Below are 26,641 nucleotides of genomic sequence, written 5' to 3'. Positions count from 1 at the left end.
CAAACGACAAGCACCTGGGTGCTTGACATTTTCTGTTACGTATTTCCTGTTGAGTGGAGACAGGACGACCTTCTAAGTGTGGACTCTGAAGCAAAATACGGACCAGTGCTCGGATTTCAGTAAACTAATATTTTTAGAACTTTTATCGTGATTTTTTTACGAATGGACAATTTCAACATGGATATTTGTGGGAAATTCGGTGCTTTCATGCAGACACCTTCACGCCATGCAAGCATCTTCGCAAGAAACAGCTCCTATGGTGTCTGTTACAAATTTCCATCTTTTTCGTTTCATTCGCCGTTGCAAGGAAAACTCTTCACAACCGCCATTGTCTCTTCCAACGTTGCTATAGGTTCAAACAAAATGAACCTGTCCTCCGTCTGTGCAAGCCGAATGAGGAGACAACAGGAAGCGGCATCAGTGAACTGTGTAGTGCTCCAAAATTGCTTTTCCATGTTTTAGTGGCCACTCCAGGTGTCTCATACTCGCGTTTTGAACGCTCCAAAGGCGAGGTCAACAGACCCAATGGCGTCACCAGTAGCATGTGGCTGTTTCTCTCAAGTATTCCTCAAACAATGTCTCATCATATGCCGAGTTCGAATCCAAGGGCTATTTCTATCACTGCATCGAGATCGGATGCATTATTATCCTTTGGCACCGGGAGAACGAAACATGCTTTCAGGAGCGAATTCATGACAGTCGTCTGGCACACCTCATACTACGACGCGTACAAAAACTGTACAGCTATCAGTAGTGTCACTATCGGGGAACCAGCTGCTTCATCTTCCCCGTGCTGTTGTTGATGTTGAAAATCATTCGGTCCATGACACGCTGCTCAAACGTGCACGCAGCTGGATTCACTTGTGTTTCGCACTTGCACCTGCCAGACGTTCACAGCCACTCTTCAGTCTTTAGAATCGATGAAACTGTCGACTGAGAAAGGCCCTACTTCTCGTTGATGGACATCGCCCGTCGTTCTACAATGATGTTCGTCAATGATTGCGACCTTGACATCCAGGCTGTTGAGCTTTACGTTTTTCCAGTTAAGACGCCATCGCTCAGTCGCCTGTAAATCTGTAACAACCACTCTGTAACAACCCATTGCTAGAGCACAAAGTGATCCGCTCCAAAGAAAAGAAAGCATCCAAACCAGTGTAGAATGTGGGTCAAAGGTGCGATGGCCAAGCTCTGCGTCAAGTGGCACACGCTTTTCTGCACTACGACTCCAGGCAGGAGCTGTTTTAACCCCGATTTGCATCGTCCTAACTTAGAGTCACACCCAAAAAACCCTGAAAACAAACTTGCAAATTCAGGAACCATTGCAGGCAATGGAAAACGTTAAGCACTGTGGATTCAGCACAGCCACCCGGCAGTCCTGTCTGAAATGTGAGAAGTGCGTCTTATTTTATTTTCCACACGAATATATGCTTTTCCACTCAACATTGCCCAATTTTACAGCTTCTCAAATAAAAGCACATTTTTCGAGAAACACAAAGTGCAAAAACACACTATATTAACACTAGATAGCACTCCAGTTTGTTGGAACATATATTTAAGGGGATCTCTTATTTCAACTGACAAAATGGTGTACATGCAGGCAAGCTGGTGGAAGACCTCCATTATGTAAAAGCCTGAGTCTGGGCACACAGAGGGACCTACACATTTGTGTTGTCCGTGTGTGTGCCCACACTCACGCCTTTACATAATGGAGCTCTTATTTCAAATTGTATTTTGCTCCCGGCTTTATTTCCTCCTATGACGTAACGATCCAACTAACGAAAAAGTCATTTTCTACACATTTTTGCTAAATTTTATGTTGTTCTCTGTTTTGAAATTTCTTTTGAGGGAATTGCCGAGAATTGTACTTGGCTAATTCCAGTGAATTTCGACCAAGCAAGGAACCTGACCATCTCCAATTTTTTTGAAAAAAATATATTCTTCAGGGGACGGGAAATGATGAAATGATGATGATGAAAAAATGATGAAAAACGCCTATATTTAAGCCCCAACCTTCAGCCATTTTCGAGGGAGAAGGGGAGAAAGAAACTGGTCGAAATAGGACCCAGTCATTTCGGCCTTCTTTGAAGGCCTCTCAGTTGAGAACTATACGGTTCTAAGAGCCACAATTTTTTTCGCCTGCTCACTACTACATGAACAACACACTGTCTTCTTCCTACCCATTTGTAACTGAAACTTTTTTCGTAAAGATATGGCAAAGTCGCAAGAAAACGCAAAAATTGCCGTTTTTCAGAGCCTTTCTGTACTGACGCCGTTTATCAGAGAATAATGAAACCTGCCGTTTGTTTCGTCATTCCATGCCCTATCTGTTGATGTGCGCTGCCCCTTGGCAGTACTCTCCCGCAGCTGGTCGGCATTACCGTTACCAAGGGCGGACGCGATTCCGAGAAATCAAGAAATCAAGGTTATGGCTCATATCCGAGCCGCTGACACCATCAATACATATCATCAGAGTTCGTGTTTCCTCAAGACCGTGGGAAACCTTATGTCTAAAGCTTTCTCACAGGCCAACCTTTTGGGCCAGCTGGTGATGATGCCTCATTGTGGTGGCTTCCAAGAGCCGCTACTTTTGTGTTCAAAGGCACCAAGCTAAAGCTGGCCTTGACGGAGGATATTGACAGACATCGGTCGTCGCCAAAATTGGTCAAGGCTGTATCAAGCGGTTGACCTGTGTGAATGCCGGCGCTTAAATTGTCACCACCCAAGTTTTTCCCGCGGCTGTTGGACCTCGGCTGTTTCAGACTCGCCTTGTACTCCTGACGTTTCCGCATGAGACATGAGTTCTGCATACAGCAGTAAACGGGTCTACTGTGCAGGCTACTTGCACAAGCACAAGAAGAAAAAAAGCCGTACTAAGCACTTTCAGTGCGTGACTTGCATTGGTGTTGACGCCCTGAAATCTGTACTTGGTGCCAAACGTGCAGGTGATATCCGGGAATCATATACGCTGTGCCGAAAGCGCTTTGTGAGCTCCTGGAGGTTATGTGAATGACAACAACCTTCAACGTCCACGTCATCCAACACCAGCACGAAAGAGAACCAGCACAAGACGAAGCGATTGATGAGATCGATCGATTAATGACGTCGCAAGCCATCGACGCGACACCAGTGAGAAAGCGCAAGAATACCTCCACATCGTACGTGAAAAGAAAGCACTCAGAAATTTCCCAAGCTCTACGTGTCAAGGCACGTCGATAGATTGAAGCAGCGTTCGGCGTTTCCCTTCCCGGTACATCGAATACCAACTGCCAGCTGTGCCCAGATTTGTTGGGAAATATAAGGATGTCCTACCGAGCAAGTAAATCATTGCAACAGCGATGCCAAATTCTTACGCTTCTTCCTGCATCGATGTCAGAGCGCGACATCTAAGCAATCGTTCCTGAGGCAACTCCGTACATGATTAAGAAGTCACAGAAGTTGGTCGCGGAAAAAGATGTGTGGGCATTACCTGACCCGTACGAGCACAGTGCTCTGAAGGAAGATGATTTGGCGGCAGCAACGAGCATTTATACGGTGGCTGAGCTGGACTGCACAGTTCAGAGCCCAAGATCAAGAGATGTCGTGCACGTTAAAGAGGGAGGCCGGAAACTCACAAAAGCTAAGAGGTACATAACTTGTTCAATCCACGAAGCCTACGGAAAATTTAGGAACAAGTATCCAGACATAAGGCTTAGCTTGAGCAAATTTTACTCCATTTGCCCCAAGTAGGTTAGTATTAGCCCATGCAGAGAGGAATGCCTATGCACGTACTGTGCAAACTTTGAGCTTACCACGACAGCTGCCATCAGGAATTCTGAAGCGGGTATATCAACGCAAAGTATCATCAGCATGTGCATCTGTGATGGAAACTCCGAAGAATGTCTTTCTGGGGATAGCGAATAGTGTCCAGGTCCAGAAGCACTTACTGAAGAAAGTCTGGGCACCCAAGATGACCAAGAAATTGATTTTGCAATATGAGAGGACAGAGGCCTGCTGAGGAAGACATTACCTGCGCGCGACTTCATTGAAGTAATTAGACAGTGGGTTAGCTCCCATAATAGCCATGAGCACATCAGGAAGGTCCAGAAAGAATCGATCCGAAAGGAGAGGTGTTCTGTAAAGCCAGGACACGTTGTATGTCATTTCGACTGTTCAGAGAATTGGACAGTTATCCTGCCCGAGGAAGTCCAGAGCTACCACTGGCACAAAACTCAAGTTTCGATATTCACATGTGTGGCTACTACGTCAACTTCAACTCGATGTCATGCTGTTGTGTCCGACGACACCCGGCACGACAGCGCAGCACCATTGCTTTCTCTTCTCAAGATCGAAGAACATATGGAGCAGCGCGCGCACGAGACAGAACGTCACGCTGCATTTCTGATAATGTCACACTGTCGGAATAAACTCGTCCAAGCGGTTCCACGTTCCCCCGAGTCTCCAGCGGCGTGCCATCCACGTCGCTGATATCCAAAATGCCACTGATCGCATTGTCATCACTGTCAGTTGACAGAGACGACGACATTTCCACAGTTTCGATTGTCGCATCCGAAGTGCGTGTCTAAACTGCAACGTCGATCACATTAACTCCTGGCAGCGAGCGGGAGCCGGAAGCTCAAGGTTCCGATTTTGAATTTAGGAGCGTGCATTTTCACAAAAAGTAGGGAAAGTCGGCCAAAATCCGTCTGAATTATCGAGCTGTGGCCCCGAAAACTGTCCGAATTATTGGAAGCTGAAATGCATTGGTTCTATGGGGGCTAAAAGTCCAAGATTTTGTCTGAACTATTGGAAAGTCTGAATTTTTAGGGTCCGAATTAACGGTCGGCGACTGTACGTCTCTGATGGGGCCAGTGCGCATTTCAAAAACAGATTTCAGCACTATGAGCTCGGACGCAACACAACTGTAAAGAGGTGGCTTTTCTCAACTCCAGGTCATGGAAAGAACGCCTGTGACGGAGTCGGAGGTGTTGACAAACATGCCACAACAATTTTTAACTTGCGCTCTCCAGCAACGGAAGTAATACGAAACGCGTGTGAGTTCACTACCGCCATGTCAAGGCATGTCAAAAACATGACTTTATTGCACCTTCCCTCAGAAGATGTGAAAACCTTCAGGCAACAAAAAGAAGATGGGTGGAAGAATGTACGTCTAGTGCTTGGCTTTCATTCGCATTACGTGTGGGAAAAGGAAAGTGAGGCTCCCAACAGTGTAAAGTAGAAGTAGTCTCAAGCAGATATCCCACCATTGTAAACTAGCGTTCTCATTGTGTGTTTTTCAGAGTTATACAAATTAAAAGTGCATTACTTAGCCATAACCATGTTTTTAACTTGATTTCTCTGAATCGCGTCCACCCTTGGAGACCGTAACGCCGACCAGCTGCAGGAGAGTACTGCCTAGGGGCAGCACGCGTGCACACTGTCAGTTTTAAAAGTCGTGGCATCACCGAAAATCAAATACGAATCTCTATTTTTTTTTCTGTGTGTTAGGAAAGGGTTTCTGCGCAACATATAAAAAAATCGCGGCAACTTTTTGATGGCCATTTTTTGCGAGCGCCAGCCACAATACAGCTAAATCGTGATACCACCTGTGTGATTGTTACATTCCGCTTCTAGCAGATTAACTCTAGAACAATGAAAATGGTATCAACAGATAGGGCATAGAATGACGAAACAAATAGTGTAGGTTTCATTATTCTTCGATAAAAGGCGTCAGTACAGAAGGGCTCTGAAAAACGGCAATTTTTGCGTTTTCTAGCGACTTTGCCATATCTTTACGAAAAAAGTTTCAGTTACAAATGGGTAGGAAGAAAACAGTGTGTTGTTCATGTAATAGTGAGCAGGTGAAAAAAATTGTGGCTCTTAGAACCGCATAGTTCTCAATTGAGAAGCCCTCAAAGTAGCCCGAAATGACTGGGTCCCATTTCGACCAGTTTCTTTCTCCCCCTCTCCCTCGAAAATGGCTGAAGGTTGGGGCTTAAATATAGGTGCATTTTTCAACATTTCCCATCCCCTGAAGAATATATTTAAAGAAAAAATTGGAGATGGTGAGGTTCCTTGCTTGGTCGAAATTTGCTGGAATTAGCCCCTAACTATTCAGTAACAATAAGTAAGAGAGAGTAGGAACTTAGATTTTCAGTCCCATATTACAGACAACATAATGTACCGGGTGTCTTTTTTTAGGCGATACATATTTTTCATAAAAAACTATAAGGGCTATAGACGTGCTGTTTTCACTTCCTTCATCTCTGGGCCGGCGGACGTTCTTGGCCACATGTTGCTCGACCGTCAAATGACTAATTACCTAAAAATCGTTAATGAACTTTTTAATTATAAAAGCTACGAAGTTGTCCCATCTGTCCCTTTCGGTGACCTGATATTGTAGCCGTTTTCAGAACAAAAATCCATTCGGTAGGTCGTCCGCAAAAAATTTGTGAAGGAACACCATGTTTTCTTTATTTTGTTCATTGCGCATCTTTGGAGACCCGTCTTTCCTTTGCCCCCAATGTGAGAGGATGAAACAGCGCACTGTCGCCTGTTGCGTCCTGGAAAAAGATGAACAGAAAATGCAACACAAGATAAGGGCAGTTCCGATAGCGTCACCCGATACATGTGTTTTTGTTTTGTTTCCGCAAGTTAATGCTCATCTTCGACGCATGAGGTGGCACTGTGGCGGCATCTTCGACGCATGAGGCTCCTTCACCATCTCACATTGGGGGTGAAGGAAAGACGCGTCTCCGAAGATGCTCAATAAACAAAATAAAGAAGACAAAAAAGGTGTTCCTTCACGAATTTTTTGTGGACGATTTTTGCTACCGAACGGATTTTTGTTCTGAAAACGGCGATGATATCATGTCACCAAAAGGAACAGATGTTCTCATTGGGACAACTTCGTAGCTTTTATAATTAGAAAGTTAATTAGCGATTTTTAGGTAATTGGTCATTTGACAAACGAGCAACGTATAGCCAAGAACGTCTGCCGGTCCAGAGATGATAGAAGTGAAAACAGCATGTCCATAGCCCTGATAGTTTTTTAATGAGAAATCTGTATCACCTAAAAAAAGACAATTTAACACACCTAAAGTGATAAAAAATTCTAACTGGTGACATACTTGCCTGTCAATTGTGGGACTTTCGGCAATTGCCTTCTGTAAGCTTTTGCCACCATGTAGGAAGGCTTTGGACAATTTTTAATTGAGGAAAATTTATTTTTTCAATCAAACTTTAAAAATTGCCAAGCCAACCTCACTTTTTTTTTTACAGAAACATGGAGTCTTCCACGGATAACTGCAGACCCAACAAAAGCTGTGCACAGTATAGCAACAGAAATAGTCTTTAAAAGTTTGTAAAAGTGCTGCTTTAGCCCCACCTGCTTGACTGTCACAAAAAAAAGCGTGAAAGGTGCGGCAATAGGAGGGAGTGTCCCCGCCTCTTATTTTACCTTTCTTTCCCCCGCTTCAACCTTTAATGCTGGTGAGGACAGCCTTATCACAAAGAACTCACGATATAGATCCCTGTTTCATTCACATTTGCCAGTCACAAACAAAAAAGGGATTTATCCGGGAAGCTACTTCTGATACAAGTGCTGTCCGCGGAAGTAAGGTCAGAGCGCTGAAATCAGCAAAACAAGAGAAGGTGGGGATACTTCTTCATATCGCCGCAACTTTCGTGTGCGCTTTTCTTGCAACAATTAAGCAGACTGGGCTAAAGCAGCACCTCTACTTCTTTTTTTTTTTTCAACTATTGATGTTGCTATATTGTGCATAGTTTTTGTTGGGTCTGCGGTTATCCGCGGAGGACTTCATATTTCTGTAAATAAGAAAAAAGTTAGGTTGGCTTGGCAATTTTCACAGTTCAATAGAAAAAAAAAAGAATTTACCTCAATTAAAAATAGTCCCAAGCCTTCCTAAATGGCGGCAAGAGTTTCCAGAAGGCGATCGTCGAAAGTCCCACAATCCTCTGGCAAGTACGTCGCCAGTTAAAATTTTTTATCACTTGAAACACTCTATATGTTCTTTTGCAACTCATAACAGGTAAGGCATATGAAGGTATGCAGCCGGTATCTGATAGAAGTCCAGAAGTTGAAAAACAACGGCAGTTGCCTATATTTGCAGCTCCGCTTGCTCTAGACACTTAGGTGCTTTGATCAGATGATACATTTAATGCAGAGCTATCAAAATGCAACAAAACTGCCTAATAACATACTGCCCTTGGTGCAGTTTTGTCAGGCACAGTCGTGGAGGGCTTTCCTGAGCCAGCACCTGTGGTGGCACCTGCATCTCCTGCTCAGCCTGAGCGAATGCGACGTGTCAGTTCCAGCACCTCCATCTCAAGCCTCGGAGGTCCATTGGGAGTCGGGACTTCCTTTGGGGGAAGTGCTCTCGGTCTGGGCTGCATATACAACCAGGTGTGGCGCACCCTGGTGTCTCTCGGCAGCGACCCACACCCACAGGTGGCTTCCATGGCAAAAACTCTAGTCCAGGCCTTCAAGGCAAAAGTAAGCAGTTGGAGGAAATTACTGGCGTTTTGGCAGTTTTGTATACGTTCCCAATGGGGAGATCACATATGGCAGGAGAAATGTGCAATCAAGCGCAAGACGAGACCACAACCTACTAGACTACAGCGAGCATGTCATTGCACCTCTCCTTAGCCCTGCTATTTGGAAGCAAGTGGGGGCGCTACTGTTCGGCCCGTTTATTGTTCCATCAATCGCTATACATAATACCTAGTACTTCAGCTTATGTTAGAATTTTTGTACGAGCAATCCATGCCCCACGGCAGACGTGTTCTTGCTGAAGTAGTAAATTAATTATCATCATCATTCTATTTGTCATGATGGGAGCTGAACAAAGGCTGAACACTGTTGTGTTGTTGTCGTCTGCTACAGCCTTATGTCCATTTTTGTCAGTTCAGAATTCAAATTTCTACTGTCCAATCTTGATGTAGATCTTGCAGGACAGTATGTAGCGGATCATGTGGACGGGCTGCTGCATAGGAGTTGCCGATTATGACATGGCCGGTATAATCTATAGTAGGTTGTGGTCGAAACGCGTGACTTTTTTTTATTTTCACATTCGCTGGCTACTACAGCATATCAGAAATTTATAGGAAACAATAGAGCCCTGTACGTTTGTCTAGCTGAGGTAGTGATGCACAAATTCCTCACACAATGCGGTTGCTCTTGCATTACAGGGTAACTATTCCTTGACGATAAGAGCGCTAAAAGAGACGAACACAGACGACACAACATAGAGCACTACTTTGTACAATTTATCAAACTTATCGTCAAAGAAATGTACCAACAAACCCAAATGGATGCTTTAGTGACAGGATAACTAGCCATAAGGGGTACAATGCAAGCATATAATTCTGTTTGCCAAAGACATAACTGACACTTGCAACATGTGTCAAAGTCATCACTTCAAAATCAATGTTCTGTGGGAAAAAATCCATGTTTTATTTTAGGCACTCTCAAGCTTTGATTCAAAAAAGAGCCGTCGGAACTCCTTCTCGCATTCAGAACCATCATCTCCTTCAGGAAAAGTCAGCTATCTCACGTGAGTTTCTTGAAAAAGAAAATCGGTTGTTTTGAAGGAAGAGAACAAGGGCCCTATTCTCGTTAAAAGTAACTGACCTCAATGACTTTACGTCATGTTCAGGGCCCTGTCTTGTGCTCCGCCAATGTTGCTAGGGGTGACTATGTAAACTTTCATGTTTTGTGCTCCTTGCACTGCTACAGGTCAGTAATTGAATCAGTATTTGGTGGGAAACTGTTAATGCCACAATGACCAAAGCTATGCTGCCGCTGCACAAATTTTGTGCTTCTGCCATTAATCTTCTGAGCTTTGTTGATGTGCTAAATTACCAATACATACCGTATTTACTCGCGATTTTGTGCCATCGCATAATTTGTAGAGGTGTGTGAATATTCGAATCGAATATCAAACGCTCGAACTATTCGATTTGCGAATCAAATATCCAATATTCGATTTTTCGAATATTTGACTATTCCACGAATATGAACGACACAACCCGAAAATGGGCTTCACCTGATGTTTCTGTGCATGAGGTGAAGCCTGCTTGACGAAATTGCCCTTGCTGCAGGACCAACACAGGCGGGACGGTGTTTAGTTCAAGATAATGTTATCCAAAGTTAGTTTTGTAGACATCGTCTGTGGAAGGGGTGGCGCCCCTCCCACATGCAGTTTAGCGGTGCCGACGAGGGACTTTGACTTGATGTCTGTGAGGTTGCCTTTAAAAAGTTAGGACTCTCGAATAATGACTGCTGTCCACGAGCAAGAAGGGTATCTTAAAGTTTCAGTAGTGCAACTTCCTAGGGCGAGTGCAAAGAAACTAAAAGGTGTTCATGGCAAAGCTGAGGCAGGATGCCAATTCGTTTGTTTCAGAAATGGCCTGTGATTGTCTGAAACAATTACAGCCTCGTCCGTATAACGTGCATACACGTGCACGTACGTTCCTGGCATACAATTTTGAAATGAAGATAACCATTCCAGTACTCCAGTAAGTGTAGGCTCACCTGAAAAGCAGGAAGCACTCTCATGTAAAATTAAAGAGCAGGGGCTTTAAACAGAAGAATTGCATCTCTCTCTTGTGACAGTTAATGCCAAAAAAATTACACTAAAGCCATGGGCTACAAAATGGAAACTTTTAGTGCGAAAGTCACATATTGTAAATTTTGCATGAATATTCGATATTCGATTCGGTATTCGGAATTTTTCCCCCATTCGATTCAATATTCGATTAGACTTAAAATATTCAGACTCGCACACCCCTAATAATTTGCCCACCCCTAGTTTGGCACTAAAAATGACGAGAAAACAAAAAGTCACGTAATTTTCGGAGCAGTGCTTTCGTGCGCGGATATCTGGCACATGCGTCTCAGGGATCGTGGAGATTGCTTTTCGCAACGCCATCTGTGCTACCGAAGTTATTGCGGTGCTTTTGTTTGATTTGCACACACTTACTTACTTGGCATACTTACTCTTCATGATGTGCAGAGAAGATTCTCCTCCAAACCACCACATCAACATGGTGCGACCTCCGCTTCCACCAGCTATGCGAGGGCAGCAGTATCAGCATGCGGCACATTTCATCCGCACAAGGAAGATCTTCGACCGAGGCCCAGACGTGCCGGCTTCTGTAAGTTCCACCAGAGACTTGTGATGTGACCAAAGCTAGATTAATTGGCAGCACCTTTCATGTAGTCCGAGGGCAACAACTACAATACTGATAAAAGTAAAATTGAGGATACTGATAGAGGTCCTCACAGCTGTCTGAGAATGTCACTTCAAGCCATAATTCTTGGTAGAGAAGGTTTGCAAAATCAAAGAAAATGTGTATGTGAGGTTCGCACAGGCCCTGGAAACACCAAGAAAGAAAAACTAGGCATTAGAAAAAGAATCATACGGTCTAGGGGCTTATGAATTTGAAGCTGCTCTTGAGAATATAGGAATTTTGAGGATGTTTTGTAACAATGACTTTAATAAGCAACAGCATGGCTTGAAGCATCTGCTCCATTTCCTTCTTAAATGCTGCTCACCATGTTTGCCTACCCACTATCTGGTGCTTGTCTTCCATATGTTCAGAGTGAAGCACTTGATTGAAGCACTATATGATGATAGAAGTTGAGGGGGATTCAGGACATCCCGACACCCACCCTCCCCTCCCTGTAGTATCTGTGCTCTGCTCCACCTCCTCACCTGTATGTGTGCCCACATAGATACTTCATAGGCTCCCTTTTTTCCTTCTTGTTTTTTTTAAAGGAAAAGTGCACATACCATTGCGCCAAAGTGAGCAATAGTATGCCTTCCGAGCACCATAGGTATGCCACAAAGGCTGTCATCACAGCCCCAGCCAAGATGCGTCCTTGCTAAATAAGGTGTTGGGTATGAAAAAGCTTGATGTGTGAAGCAAGGGAGATTAGATGCAATCAGGTTATGCTAGGAGCATTATGCGTGAATCCCTTAAACTTTTCCTAATCCTTGATCCTTGTGTAAACCTTACGATGAAGATTACAAGAAAGTAGCCATCAAAAACTGCTGAATTGTGTTCTTCAGAGGTGGGAGACAGAGCAATTCAGCAATGTCCCAGGCATAGATCGAGAAATTACCCATCAAAAAGAACTCGTTACAAGTTAAGTTACAGTGTGAAAAATGTAACTATGTTAATAATGAAGTTCTTCAGCCTGAAATGTAACTCGCAGTTATGGATTTACTTAAAAAAAAAAAGAACGAGTTACTTCCAAGTTACTTCGGACGCAAAATAACACTACCCAGGTGCAGCGCACGTGAGCAGTCGAGTTCAGGGGTCGAAACCGGAACTGAACCGTAACCGAAAACCGCAAAAAAAACGTTATTTTTCGTCGAACCGAACCCGACCCGAACCGCAAACATCTTTTCTCTCCCCTTGAGCGAACCAGAACTGAGCCGAAAAATTATGATGTGGTAACCAGTTCGCCAGATGGTAAAAACGCCTATACCTTCCCACTCGACTGCCACGCACCAGCTCCCTACATCGCTCGGAATTTTGCCGAATTCGTAGAGCGAACAAGTTGATAAACCAAGAAGTGGTGAGTCCATGTACCTCCTACAGCCTCACCTCCAAAAGGTTCACGGCACCCCTGTACATTTTTGTGACCCGAGGTGTAAAAAACAAAAAAGTAAACCTACACAACAGCTACACTTTGCATTGTTGCCTCAGCTGCTTGCATTCATTCAGCGTTGCAGTGTGAAGGCAATGTAAATTTTAATAGTTCACAAAGTAACATCCGCAAGCAACGCAAACCTCTAGCGACTACGGGAAAGACGTTTGCGTGTGGTCCAGACCCAGAGCAGCGAGGAAGGAAACACAGGAGCAGCGCCCTCTTTTCAACAGAGGGCAACGTGTCGGCCTGCGCGTGGGAGTCTGGGATACGCCTATCTACCACGTGGCCGCTTTCTTCTCTCTCTCTTTTTTTTTTTCTTTAGAAATTGGCAATAGCCTTTTGCAATGGAGTTCAATGTCATGCTAGCTGTACGCCATTTCCCAGAACTTTTTGGTGCAGTAAAAGATTATCTGCTGTGAACTGCATGGTCTTTGTACCTATGAAGTGCAGAGGCGAGGGAGTGGGAGGAAGAAAGAAGGAGCAAGCCATCGCCGGAACCTGATATTAATTCTCACATGTGGTACACTGATTAGCACAACACACGTAAACTGGTTCGAACTGATCGATATCGGTTCAAACCATTATTTTGGTTGCACTGAACCCGAACCAAACCGATAACCGTGAAGTGGAAATTGAACCGAACCCCAAAAAATAACGGTTTCGAGCCCTGGTTGAGTTCGGCCTTGAGTTGACTGCGGAGGAGTGCAACACACATAGATCGTTTTCGTTTATGTCTAATAATTTGAACGCTTTGCATCTTATTCCCTATGGACGCACAATGGTTGAGCTTCATTTCAATGGCAGCGGTTCTCCCTTCCTGAATACTATAATGTCATTGATGAAATATCACATTTTATGGCATATAATGTCATGAAAGAACCAGAGAGAAAGCAAGAAAATAAGTGGACGTTCGTTAAAAGCGAATTAGAAGTAACTTGGAACTTACCTTAAGTTACTTTGGCAAAAGTTACCTGAAAAAGAAACGAGTTCCTCTGAAAGTTACCACGGCGCAAAAGTACTGAGTTAAGTTACAACTTATCAAAAAAAGGAACTTAGTTACAGTAACGAGTTACCTCGAACTCTGGTCCCAGGTACCATCCGAGTAAGGACCCCCTAGTCGCAGCACTTTCAGTCAAAAAGACTCAAAAGGAAGGCACTGAGTGCAACATGTTATTACTTAGTTGTGACACCTTTTTTTTTTTTAACTCCTTCCTGCAAGTTTAAAGGAGTACAGAGGGCCATCCAAAAAAATTTCAGATTAAGACATATGATAAAAGTGTGTGTGTCATTATACGGAATAGCGCGAAAGGTTTTGATATGTGCAGTTTGTTTCGCAGAAAAAAACTCACATAAACATAGCTCCGCGCGTTCACCCTTAACTCGCCACTCCAGCTATAACGAGGATGAGGAGGTATGATGACACGTCACCGATGACGGTATAAGGAGAACTCGTTCTGGTTCGCCGGTCAGTGGGGCCAGCGCCTTGTCCCTTTGCCGCCGTAAACCTGTTTTGCCAGTTCTCCCGGAGAATTGGGGATAGAAGGAGCGGCCGAAGCATTACCGAGCAAGGAGAAAGGCTTTATCAGAACCCCGAACAGCCGAGTAGCAGACGACAGCGGAGTAGCAGACAACATTTCTCTAGGCCAATCAGTGAGCGTTCTCCTTATAGCGTCAGCACGAGGTTCCAGGCAGATCACAGGCTGGTACTGCTCTTCACCACCGTTGCGCACGGTGGCTTTTTGCGGCGTATTTTAAATTCAACTTCTGCGATAATTATGACTCTGTGGTGTAAATTACTTCGCATGGTGCATCTTACTGGCCTACTTAACAGTTTTACAGGAAGAAAACTGGGTGTTAAAAATGACTTCTGTGCTACTTTAAGGTGAAGGGCCCCTAAGATGCCTGGTGCTTGGTCGACGCAGCGCAGTACCGCAAATTTAAGGTTCTGCGAATAATTGCCTGATCCTGGACCTTCACAAATTCGCCGATTGTTGAGCCCGCAAATTTAACCACTTATATGGTATTTGGTCTCTATCTTCAAGGTGGCGGAGGATGACACGGATGACCAACAGAGTGTGAAGGCTGCGCCTCCACTGGTGCATACTGGCTTTGTTGATTGGTGTTCTAGCTACTTCACTCGACCATTGTTAAAGGTAAGGACGTTTTATTGACTAATAACATACTGTTTTGGCTAGGCTAATGCAGTCACATCACTTTATGGCATTTTGGGCAGACCTGTAAAAAATCACTTTTCAAAAGTAATTGAGTCACGATTGCAACTACGTTGTCCGAAAACTTTTGAACAAACAACTTTGATACTACTCTTCCCGCAAAGCAATCTACCTGCACAATAAAAAAATATAAAAGAAATCTGTGATGGTTGAGCGGCATGTTTTGATCATTTTGCGTGGAATGGCTCAGTTCCAATTACAGTCCAGGAGTTGTAACTCAATTACAGTTATAGTTACAGTTAACTGTGATGAGTAATTGAATTATGTGGAACACCATTCATTGCAATATGTGTTACCATTGATGCATGATCTTATTCTTGCTCCAGGATGAAAGTAGTACTAGTACACTGTAGCTATAAGAACAAATGAAATGACTCACATAGAATGATGACTAGAAACCTGTGCTCAGTAAAAACACAACAATTCCTTAATTAAGGCTGGAAAAAAACGTCACAGGGAGTTGTCCTCTGTAAACTTGTCTTTTCCAAAGAAGCAAGGATTGTTGACATGGTGAAAATAGACAAAACACTTAACCTGAGGTTAAATCTGAAAATTGCATGCAAAGTCATATCAAGTGAATTACAAATCACTATAAAAGTAGTTAATTTACAGTTAGAAATGTGTGCAGTCAAGTGGAATTCTGCAAGTCACTGATTACACAGAAGTTTATTACAAACTACTTTGGCAAGTTGGTTTTCAGGTTTTGCCCCAAGTGCTTATGATACAAATTGGGAGGTAAAACAGATTTTACCAGCTTTAATCCTAAAACGCAAGGCTCTTAATGGTGGAAAAATTATTTTTAATACCAGATGGATCACTTTCCTAATTGACCTGCCACTTGTTGTGATGGTAGTGTTTTTGTGTCAGAAATATCTCCACGCTGCACCAGAGCAGAAGCATGGGGAGCAGACTTGGCTGAAATGTATAACTGCATCCATGCTGAGAGATCAAGTCTCACTCTTTGAGAAACATAGTTAATATAAAATCTTGATTCTTCGAACCTTCCTCTCAGAGAAAAATTGAGAGCCTTTGCTGCCAATATGGAACCTTTTTGAACCTAGAGTTACGAATGGAACTTGTGACCCTCCGTGTGCTTTTTGGTATACGTTGTGCTCGGGCATGAGGTTTTCACGAGTGATTAACACTGTAGTAGCATTTTGTAATGTTTTTCACTCTAGATTTTCCTGGTGAAAATATTTCTTCCTCCCACAGAATCCAGGAGAACAGGACACAGAAAGCAGCAGTTACCAGCAGCGAGAATGGAGGTATTTGCGAAACCGCAAGGCTCGCATACGTGCCCGAAACGAGCGACGGAAAATAGGTAAGGTGTAAATGAAAATGTTGTTGAGCGCTTCGGACAGTTTTCATTTCTGTTGTGCACAGCGCCCTTGAACATAAAATTATGTGTAGTAGACTCTTTTCAATTCAAACTCCAGTGGACCCCAGTTGTTTTGTTTGAACTATACTAGTAATACATTGAAATGTGTTGTGGCAAGACAAGATTGTGGTTTGTTATATGCGTAGCTGCAAATACAGTTGACGACGGATAATTCGGACTAAAAAAATTCAGACTTCCCCACTTTTCGGACAAAACTGTCGGCAATGTCAAATGCCCCAAAGAACCAATGCATTTCCGCGTCCAATAATTCGCACCGTTCTTCGAAAGACAGGCTCGATTATACGTACTCATATCAGGTTTTTGGAACTTACCGTCTTCCGAGCACCAGAAATACAGTGGAACAGTGTGCTCTCATGCCCGACATTTCATACTGTGTTGTGAAATGAAAGCAATTACCAACGTGATGCATCTGCAGAATTACAGCATGCGCGTGAGGGATGGTGAAGCCTATTTGCAGATGACTGAACCAAACACTCCGCCTCAGCGACGTTGCAAGAGCTGAAAAAGAGCGGAAATACTGAAATGTCGTTCTGAACCTCAAGTGAGGATGTCGATGATGTTAGTCAGAGCGTCAAACCAAACCAAAAACCGTAATTAACCGTAATTTTTAGCTGGAACTGAACCGGAAGTGAACTGTAGTTACTAGCACCATCTTGGAGCTGAACTGAACCAGAACCGAACTAATGTAAAAACTTCGGTAACTGGGTCGGGATGCCGGTTCAGTTCGGGTTGCTGTGTGTGGGGGGGGTGATGTGGGGATTTGAGCAGTCTGTCTGCCTAGATTGATGGTATGTTGCTTGAGGAAGGGATGAAAGGGGATACTGTTAATCGAAAAACAGAAACAAATGCATAAAAAATGTAACTAGAGATCTTGTATCATGTTTAGCGGCTACCTATAATTTTGTAGCATATTAGAACCTCGAACCGGTTCCGAACTGGTTTACAGCCTCTGAGCAAGTTAATCGAGCCGACAAATGTGAACTTGGAGCTAAACAGGAACCAAACCTTTATGACCTAACCCAACCCGAAATAAACCCATTTCGGTTTGACACTCTTATGTTAGTAGGCATACTTAGTAGAAGCGATGACAAATTCGTCGACGATCTAGGCTAATGTGATGTTGCCATTTGAAGCTTCAGCAACACCACCATAAGCGTCATTTTTGCCAACGACAACATAGAAACAAATAAAAGTAAAAAGAAAAACGCTGGTAGTGATGAGGATGTCCTTTTTGCGCTCCTGTCCGCAGCGGCAATCCTTGCTGCGCTAACTAGACTGATGAACGTGTACAGGCAACAGGGATAGTAGAATATTTAGGATGATACTAGTGCCACTAGGTGGTACGAGGATAGTACTACACTCACTGAAGTTTGCAACAATATGTTGTTTAGCATTCGCGTTGCGAAGCAGGCATGTATAGATACTTTTTTTAAGCCACTTTGATTGTATTGAGTGAAGGCTTTTGAAATAAAGTGTATTTAAGCCATCCACTAATAAATTTAGACTGATTTTGTTGCTCCTAGAAGCTGGCTCACATATTTTAGCAAAGTTTATTAATTCAAGATTTTAGAAAACAAAAGTTTGAAATCTGTTTGAATTCATCTAAAAGTATGAAGTATCCAAGTTTGAATTAACAAATCCACCATATTTTCATACAGCACCATGTGGAAAGTTTGAAATAGGAGGGTGGGGGAGAGGGCTGCTCAAGACAGACATTGTGCAGGTAGTACTCCACCAGCATATACGAGGCATGTTAAAAAAAGGGACCGAACTTCTGAAATGGTGTGTCCTCCGGAATACAGAGGGCGCTTGCACAATGTGCACGGCTACAGGTGTTCCTATGCAACGGACTGCTGTTCATTTGAATTCTCTGCGACCGTTTGTTGTCGAGTTACAGCTTGTGAACTCCACACAGCCCGAAGTCCTTCGTCGCGTTTTTGACTCTTTAGGATTGAAAGAGCTTGTAGAGTAACGTGTTTGTGTGAAATTCTGTTTCATACGTGGCAAGAACTTTACAGAGATGCTCCAGTTGATTCGCCAATCATAAGGAGAAGACTGCATGAGCAGAACATAGTGCTACAATTGGTTTAAACGCTTCCAGGAAGGCAGGACGTCGGTCACTGAAGATCCGTTTCCTGGACGACTACCCGCTTCAACGCGCGATGAAAGTGTGCTGAAAATTAATGCAGTGAGTCGCGGAAATTGCCAGTTAATGGTGAGAAAGGTCGCTGATGAAGTGGGTGTCAGCATCGGGCCATGTCTTTAAATGCGACGGCTCAGGCAAAACTTCGTTCCATGCTTGTTAACCGACGACTTAAAGGAGACTGGTGTTGCAATCACCCAGAGCTGCTTGCTAATGCTGTGGAAGGAACAAACATGGCATGAAGGAACTCCTGCACCAGGACAATGCGTCGGCACATTCGTCACTCTTGGTCCGTAATTATTTGGCCAAACACAATGTATCAGTCGTGCCCCACCCTCCCTATTGCGTGACTTGGCTTCGGCAGACTTTTTCCTCTTCCCCAAACTGAAGACGACATTGAAAGGATGTCACTTTGAGACAGTACAGGAAATTCAAGAGAATGCAACAAGGGATCTACACACCACAGCAGGAAGTGTGTTCCACGAAGCATGCCAGCAGTGGAAGAAATGCTAGGAACGGTGCATTGGCAGCACAGGGGAGTACTTTGAGGACAACTGTGTTTAGTCTGATGCAGGACAGCGAATAAAGGTGCAGAGCATAAGCTCTGTCTTTTTCTGGAACACCCCTCGTATATACTGTGTATATATTGGAAATATGTTGCAGTTCTTGAAGTATATTAATGAGAAGAAAAAATATTTTTTGCGATTCCATTTATCATTTCGTGATAGGTTAAATAACGTGAAATAATGAACGAGTGTTCTAGTGTTGTAATGTTCTAGTCATGTCTAGGCTCATTCAGCATGATGCAATGTGAAATGTATTCTGGGAATACTTCCTCTCAAAGCCAGCCAATGACACCAACAGCAGCCTAATAATGTGCTCCATTCTTTCAGAAGAGGGAGCTCGATTAGAAGAGCAGCAGTTCTGCAGCTCCAGCACAACGCCGCCAATGTGCCTTGTATTTCATCCTTACGAGGCAGAGCTCTGCATTGCTGACAGAGACTCCTACAGGTAGCTGCAGCCTGATTTTTTAATCAGTGGATAAAACATGGGGGACGTAGCGTAGCTTTACATTAGAATTGACAGCACAATGGCTGGCTGGTGGTGCATGACATTGAGAAAACCTCGATATCTAGGAATAAGATAATAGTAAACTAACACATAAACAACATATAAACTCATTGACGCACCAGCATTTAATTTTCGAAGCACAGCCTTTTATGCACAGGAATCAGTTAATAGATGAAGGTGTGGTTACTGGCACAGTTTTCTCCTAACCCCCCTGTAACAGCCAATCATGCTGAGTGCCACAAATAGCCCCAACCACCAAAGATTTTGTACAGGGACTCCAATGCTGATCCTCACCGTTTGGTATGATGACATCACCCTACGGTCATATTACCGGGTGTTTCACAGCACGAGTTTCTGTCGTAGAACACCTGAAAGAATTGGTGGTGACTGTGGTATCTATGTCTCATACAATGAGTGTCAATAGACGACTTCAGAAAATCCCAGTGCTCTTTGCGCACGCATTACATCCTGGGCGCGCATCGCTGGGAACGAAGAATAATCCTTCACATTTCGCTTTCGCTGACCTTGACACGTCGTGGACAATGGACCGGTAGGGGAGAAATCGGAACAGTTTGAAGGCCACCCGTTTCTTTCGTATTAGTAAACTCCCACAGTTCAAAGCAGCGCTAAGCACTCTGGGATTTTCTGAACTCGTCTATTGTGCTGCACAAAAATGTTCTGCTATTAAAGGGATAGTTCGCTCTCCAAGCATCGATTCGTTTATTTTTCTTGTGGACAGTAGTGTAATTAGAACTTTAGCAGGTCTGTGCATTAGTTCCCCGCAGCTCGTGCAGTATGATTCATTGCAGGCATCCGAAAGCAACGAGATCCCGACAAGCAGCCATTCCCGCAAAGAAGGACGCGCGTGCACGACGTCTGTCTGAGAACAGTGTGGCCTTAAGAGGGCGGTCCGTTTCCCCGCTTTTCCCCGGCATCGAATTAGGCTTCATTTCGCCAGTCCTGAAGCAATGTCACGAAAAGTTGCTCGAGCTGACTGACCGCTCCCGTAATATGCTCCATCGCCGGCGCTCGACTGTGCTGCCGATACCTACGGGAAAATACTCCGAAAATATGCCGATTTCAGATGAAAGGGATTGACGGGGAGTTGTTCGTTGTCTATTGCACACGTCCAGCATATTTTTTCCAGTTTTGTTAGGGAGCGAACTATCCATATAAAGAACCATTGACAAATAGTTTATGTGGCAGTTTCACATGCAATGGGCCAACCTGTACCATTTCCCTTGCAGTCTGTGGGATGAGCACGGTACCCTACAGAGCACACATTCTAATGACAACTTGCCTCAGACTCGCATCACTGCACTACACTACCTCAATGCTCATGACATGCCACTGCTTCTGACTGGTTCAGGTGAGCATCTGCAGAGCATGTGGAATGCTCAGATCGATGCATTCCAACTGTGGCTTTCTGTAATCACGCGCTAAAGTAACTGGCCGAAGGCTTCCAAGAGTGTCTTCCTTCTCGTCACATGGGCTTAGAGGATGTTGCAATCTATGTATCTATCTCATAGTTAAAGCCTCCACAGACTAAAAAATGGCATTTATTTGATTATGAACGGCGTCAATGAGAGTTGCGCACTCCCACGAATTTTCGAAAGAAGCCGCGAAACGCCATACATTCGGATTCTCCAAAAGCGGATGACGTTATCTGGAGTCGGCGTCTCTCTCCTAGCAATAGTGCGAGCGTCTCCGCTCTCCCCAGAAGGTTCGATGTCTGCCAGCAGTTGTGGTGAGGAGACGGAAATGGACCATCGAGGAGCAATGTTGCCAGCCGCATTGCAGATTGAGCACCCTACGGCATCATACTTCTTAAAACTAGAAATTAATTTAATGATACTTCCACCTTAGAGAGAGGTTTACACACACAAAATATTTTGGGAGAATACATAGGGCCTTTGTGTTTTATGGTTAAACCCACTAAGACCTGATTTGCATCATCCTCACTTAGAGCAAAACGCAGAATCCTCGAAAACTAACTTGTCAAAGGGCCAATGCAGCCACTGATACGAGCGCTGCTATGTGCTAAGCGTTGCACATTGAGCACAGCCATTCGGCATCTCATGTTCATCTAAAATACGATAAGCGCTCTTTTTTATTTCCCTCCGAAAACTGTATGTTTCCACCAGATATCACCATCACATCATTAAGTTATTCACGTGTATTTAATTCCGCAGTCAGTTTCGTGTTGTAGAATTAACATGAAGCCGATTAAGGCGTCCGATTGGCACGTGTTTTCGAAGGTTTTTCCTGTTGATCTCAAAATGTGCTTGCTGCATGACATGTCTGTAAGGAAGTTCCAGCAAGTTATACTGGCAAAACTGCAACTGAATGACCTAGCTGTGAATTCCTCATTGAAAGGTATCATGCGTGAAAAGTTCACTAAATATTATGCCACGTGTGTCAAAGCTCTGCTGGACAAGCACTGTTCATCTTCTGAAGTCAAGGTGGACATCCATGCTGTGTCTAACAAACTCATCCATGCTGCGTGGTTGATTGAAAATATCTCTGCGTGACGCCACTATTTGTTCAGGCTTTGTTGAAGAAGGGCTGGCTCCAAGAACAGAAGACAAATGTGAACATAAATGAATATATATACTTTGTACTTCCTGTTGTTTTGTGACAACTTAACCAACAGAGTGTATCTTGTAAATGCATCGAGGCAATGCAGTGTTCATTGGTGCCTCTTTATTTGTGAGTACAATTTTTCGCAATATTTTAGCGGTCACAAAATTCGCGAAAATTAATACATCCGGAATAAAAACATGTTTACAGTATATCATTCGTATATTTATATTTGTTCATCTATGCTACGCAACTAATTTAACAGACAAGAATGCACTTTAAGAAGAACGAAATTCTTGCAGATGATGGAGCAGTAAGAGTGTGGCGAAATTACTCAAGCTCCAGCCGAGATTTGGTGACAGCATTCCAAGCCCTTGGTGACACTGCATCTACAACAAAAGGCAAGCTCTTTTGTGACTTTCACTTTGCACAAAAGGTTGAAATGACTTTTATGACTAGTAGTGTTGGATTGCTCCCTGCTATGTTACACATCATTACACTGCTAGGATAGGGGCTCTCAAGCTGGGTTCCATAATGTCTCGTAAGATGCTCCGCAGCTGGTCATTCAGCATTACGGAATGCACATCAGTAACCTTTTTGGTTGCCAGCGCATTGTTAAAAACGTGGCAGTGATCGTTGTATAAGATATATCGTAACATAATGGGTGATTATAGTCGCTCACTGGTTTTTCGACGTGCTTGTTAATTCGGATGCTGTCACGTGTCGGTCACGCACCCGATATGGTTAATAGGCGCATCCTTTTCGTCAAAAAATGGTGCTGCCTTATTTTACCATTTTCACCAAGGGTGCAACAGAAATTATGCGAGAGTGCCTGACTGGTGCCCCCACCCCTCGAACCGAAAAGAATGCGAGCGTGCAAGTAGGTGCCATCCGCTGCGTCGTCTGCCATTGACTATGGACTGCAGTTTCCATGTCATTTGTATGCAGTTCACAGTCGCTGTGTGAGCATTCACTGCAGTTATTGTGCTTCGACACCTTAATATAGATTCGGAAAAGGAAGCAACTGCAGTCGTAGCGCTTGTCCAACAGTCCCACTACATATTACAAAAGCACTGCTCCACTCTACTCTTAACGAATAGAAGTGCATGTTTCATTTACCACCTTGCCTGGTTAATCTCAACAATGTTTGAATATCCATCATTTTATCCGAAGACAACAGAATAGCAGCAATAAGCTATGTGCAAGGAGAAACTGCACTCACTACCAGGATCACACGAAGAAGCTGAATGGGAAAGACAGTTTAATTGAACTGAATTGAAGACCGATGATACATACATAGTTGGTATAGCTTTGTACAAAATTAAAAACAGGTGTCTCGATTGCCCTGTCACCTGTTTTTATGAGAGGCGTTCAAGTCAAACCGGGACTTTCTGTCTCCTGAGTGTACAAATGGCTCACACTACTTCTTTTTCGGCATTTTCACACGCGACAGGCCTCCGCATTCACCACATGGTGGTCCAAAGTTTGTGCAAAACAGAAGACACGTGCTGGACAAGATGGCCGACAACGAGGTGAGCGTGCACATCAAACAGCAAGTTGTCATGAAGGTTCTCGTGATGATGCATTCCTTCCCCCGAAACGACGACACAGAGAGGTCCAGCAACTGGATTTTAATGAAAGTCGTAATCCCTGGCAGACATGACGATGGACCAGACCAGTCAAGAGAGAGACCATCAGCTCCCGTGCTGCCCGGTTTTGTTCGTTTCGTGCACGAGCCGCCCGCGTTTTCCCGCGCCCGACGATGCCTGTGATGATGGCAGTAGAGCGGGACCGACGGTAGCGACACAGTCGTGACAACTTTCCCCGCCGATGAAGAGGAAGCCAAGGAGGTGTGACGGCTTGCTGCCGTGACTCTGGAGTGGCTTGATGGTGGCGATGTTTTATCCAATGGCGCAGTAAGGTCCAGGGCCTGAAGGTGGCGGCTTGGACAGTGGCCAATCGATGACGTTTGTTCGATGACCAGGAGGGAATTCATGTATGAAGCCTCCAGATGTAGTTGGGGTTGTGAACACTGTGTGAGCAAACGGAAGCAGACAAACCACCAAAGCACCCCAAGCAGCTCAGGCGAGGCCTAGCCTATACCTTTCAATTGAACCAGGATATGTAAAGAAGAAAAGGTGTCCTATCCTTAATCCCATGAAGGCAAAGTACGTATGAAATCAGAATATCAAGAACGATACCCAAAATAGTAACCAAAGTGTGAACTGCACTTTTATATACAAAAATCCAACAATGTGCAGTAACGAAGTAAGTTTTGATACACCATAGCAAACGAAGGGAAGAGTGGGAGAATGAAAGAAAGATTCTGAAAATGAAAAAGTATTCCAAAAATGAACTCATACTGCGCGGCTGAGAGCATCAGCGTTGCCATTCTCTTTACCTTTACGGTAGCGAACATCGAAGTTATATTGTTGAAGAATGATACTCCAACGTAAAAGTCTAGAGTTTTTGTTTGACATTTGGTTTAGCCAAGTGAGAGGACAGTGGTCTGTCTCGACTGTAAACCTCGTTCCGTACATGTAACAACTAAGTTTTTGAATGGCCCATACAATGCAAGCACATTCCTTTTCGGAAGCACAATATGCCTGTTCGCGTAGGGTTAGTTTTCTACTTATGTATACGACGGGGTGTTCTCTTCCAGCTTCGTCCCTTTGGCAAAGCACCGCACCTATACCTCTGTCACTTGCATCACACTGAATGATGAAAGGACGTGCGAAGTCTGGGGCCCGAAGGAGTGGTTTTGAACATAGCGCTGTTTTTAACTTTTGAAAAGCGCTTTCTTTGGTCGTATCCCATAGAATACGATTGGGTTGATTGTTTTTCAATGCATCGGTTAAAGGACTGGCGATGTCAGCATAGTTTCTGATGTACCTTTGATAGTATCCAGTGAGTCCTAAGAAAGACCTGACTTGGGTTTTTGTAGTTGGGCGAGGAAAATCTTTAATCGCCGCAACTTTTGTCTGAAGTGGGCTGCGGTACCCATGTCCAACAATGTGACCGAGATATGTTACATGGGAGCGTGCAAGTTTGCACTTCTTTGCTTTCATAATAAGCCCTGCCTCTCTAAAACGCTGAAAAACTATTTTAAGGTGTTGAATGTGGTCTTCCCAAGTGGAAGAAAAAATTGCAACATCATCAAGGTAGGGAACTGCAAAGTTTTCGAGACCCTTTAGAACTGTGTCCATGAGCTTCGAAAAACAGAAAGGAGCATTCTTCAGGCCGAATGTGAGCATGACAGGTCTGAAAGTACCGATTGGTGATGTGAATGCTGCGTACCTTTTTGCTCGTTCTGTGAGGGGTACTTGCCAATATCCTCGTACCAAATCTAAGGTTGAGATAAATTTTGCTGCACTAACAGTCTCAATCCTTTCTTCGATGTTCGGAATTGGGTAGATTTGATCCCGCGTTATTGCGTTGAGCTTTCTATAATCAATGCAAGGGCGAGGATCCTTGCCTGGAGCTTCAACTAAAATTAGAGGCGATGCATAATCACTTTCACCGGGTTCTATTACCCCTAAGTCGAGCATTTTCTTAATTTCAGTTTCTAGTATGGCCTTCTGTCTAGGTGCCATTCTATACGGCTTGGACTTAACTGGCTTTTCTGATGTTAGTTCTATGTCATGACAAGCTAACGTAGTTTTGCCGGGCCTATCAGAAAATAAAGTCTGGTACTCCTCGATTAAATGAGTCAGATCTTGGATTTGATTAGGTTGCAAGTCACCGGCTTCGACGATATTAAGCATTATTTCATGAACTGTGGGAACTTTACCCGTTCCTAGAGAAGGGATGTCTAAGGGGATTTCCTCAGGTTCGTTTAGTGTGAGGTTAACAATAGCCTCGCGTTCGGTGTACGGTTTCATCAAGTTTGCGTGGTAGATTTTGACGGATGATTTACGTTTGCCAAGCTGAACGACATAGTTGGTGTCGGAAAGTTTTTCTATTACCTGTGCTGGACCTTCCCACTGAACTTGCAGTTTGTTTTGACGACACGGTCGTAATATCATTACTTTTTGCCCCGGTGAGAAGAGCCGTGACCTAGCTGTCCTGTCGTAGTAAGTTTTAGCTTTTTCCTGGGCAATTTTCATGTTCTCTAGTGTTAGCTCTTGAGCTACATGTAAACGATTTAACAATTCTAAAACGTAGTCTACCACTGTGGGATCGTCCCCACTATCTTCCCATTGTTCTCTGATTATTCTCAGCGGTGATCTTAGTGATCTGCCATAGACTAGTTCCGCAGGGCTAAATCCTGTTGCCTCATGGGGAACAGTTCTAAGAGCAAACATTGCTGCCGGCAAACACATGTCCCAATCTTTTTTATGTTCATAACATAGAGCTCGTAGAACTCGTTTGAGTGTTGAATGCCAACGTTCAACTGCATTGCTTTGTGGATGATATACTGAGCTGTGGACGATGGTAATCCCGCAGCGTTGTAGAAAGGTTGTTGTCAGTGCACTAGTAAACACGCTTGCCTGATCGCTTTGAATTTCGCTGGGGAAACCTATTCGTGCAAAGACGCCAAGCAAGGCATCCACTATTTC

The 26,641-nt window shown here is 43.9% G+C and overlaps 1 protein-coding gene across 1 annotated transcript in view; it reads left to right on the top strand.

The window, feature by feature from the left end:
• Nucleotides 1-26,641, top strand: part of LOC135391643 (regulatory-associated protein of mTOR-like) — a 68,854-nt gene that overhangs the window by 31,550 nt on the left and 10,663 nt on the right. Inside the window, exons 16-23 of the mRNA XM_064621969.1 lie at nt 8,214-8,491; nt 9,460-9,551; nt 11,013-11,154; nt 14,701-14,811; nt 16,102-16,210; nt 19,325-19,442; nt 20,750-20,871; nt 22,385-22,483. Of these exons, the coding sequence (XP_064478039.1) occupies nt 8,214-8,491; nt 9,460-9,551; nt 11,013-11,154; nt 14,701-14,811; nt 16,102-16,210; nt 19,325-19,442; nt 20,750-20,871; nt 22,385-22,483 (1,071 nt within the window). The remainder of the gene's footprint in view (nt 1-8,213; nt 8,492-9,459; nt 9,552-11,012; nt 11,155-14,700; nt 14,812-16,101; nt 16,211-19,324; nt 19,443-20,749; nt 20,872-22,384; nt 22,484-26,641) is intronic.

This window comes from Ornithodoros turicata, chromosome 4 (genome assembly GCF_037126465.1).
Source record: "Ornithodoros turicata isolate Travis chromosome 4, ASM3712646v1, whole genome shotgun sequence".
In the NCBI taxonomy this organism is placed as follows: domain Eukaryota; kingdom Metazoa; phylum Arthropoda; class Arachnida; order Ixodida; family Argasidae; genus Ornithodoros; species Ornithodoros turicata.
The sequence above is the reverse complement of the archived record's forward strand: the minus strand, read 5'-3'. Positions and strand labels throughout refer to the sequence as shown.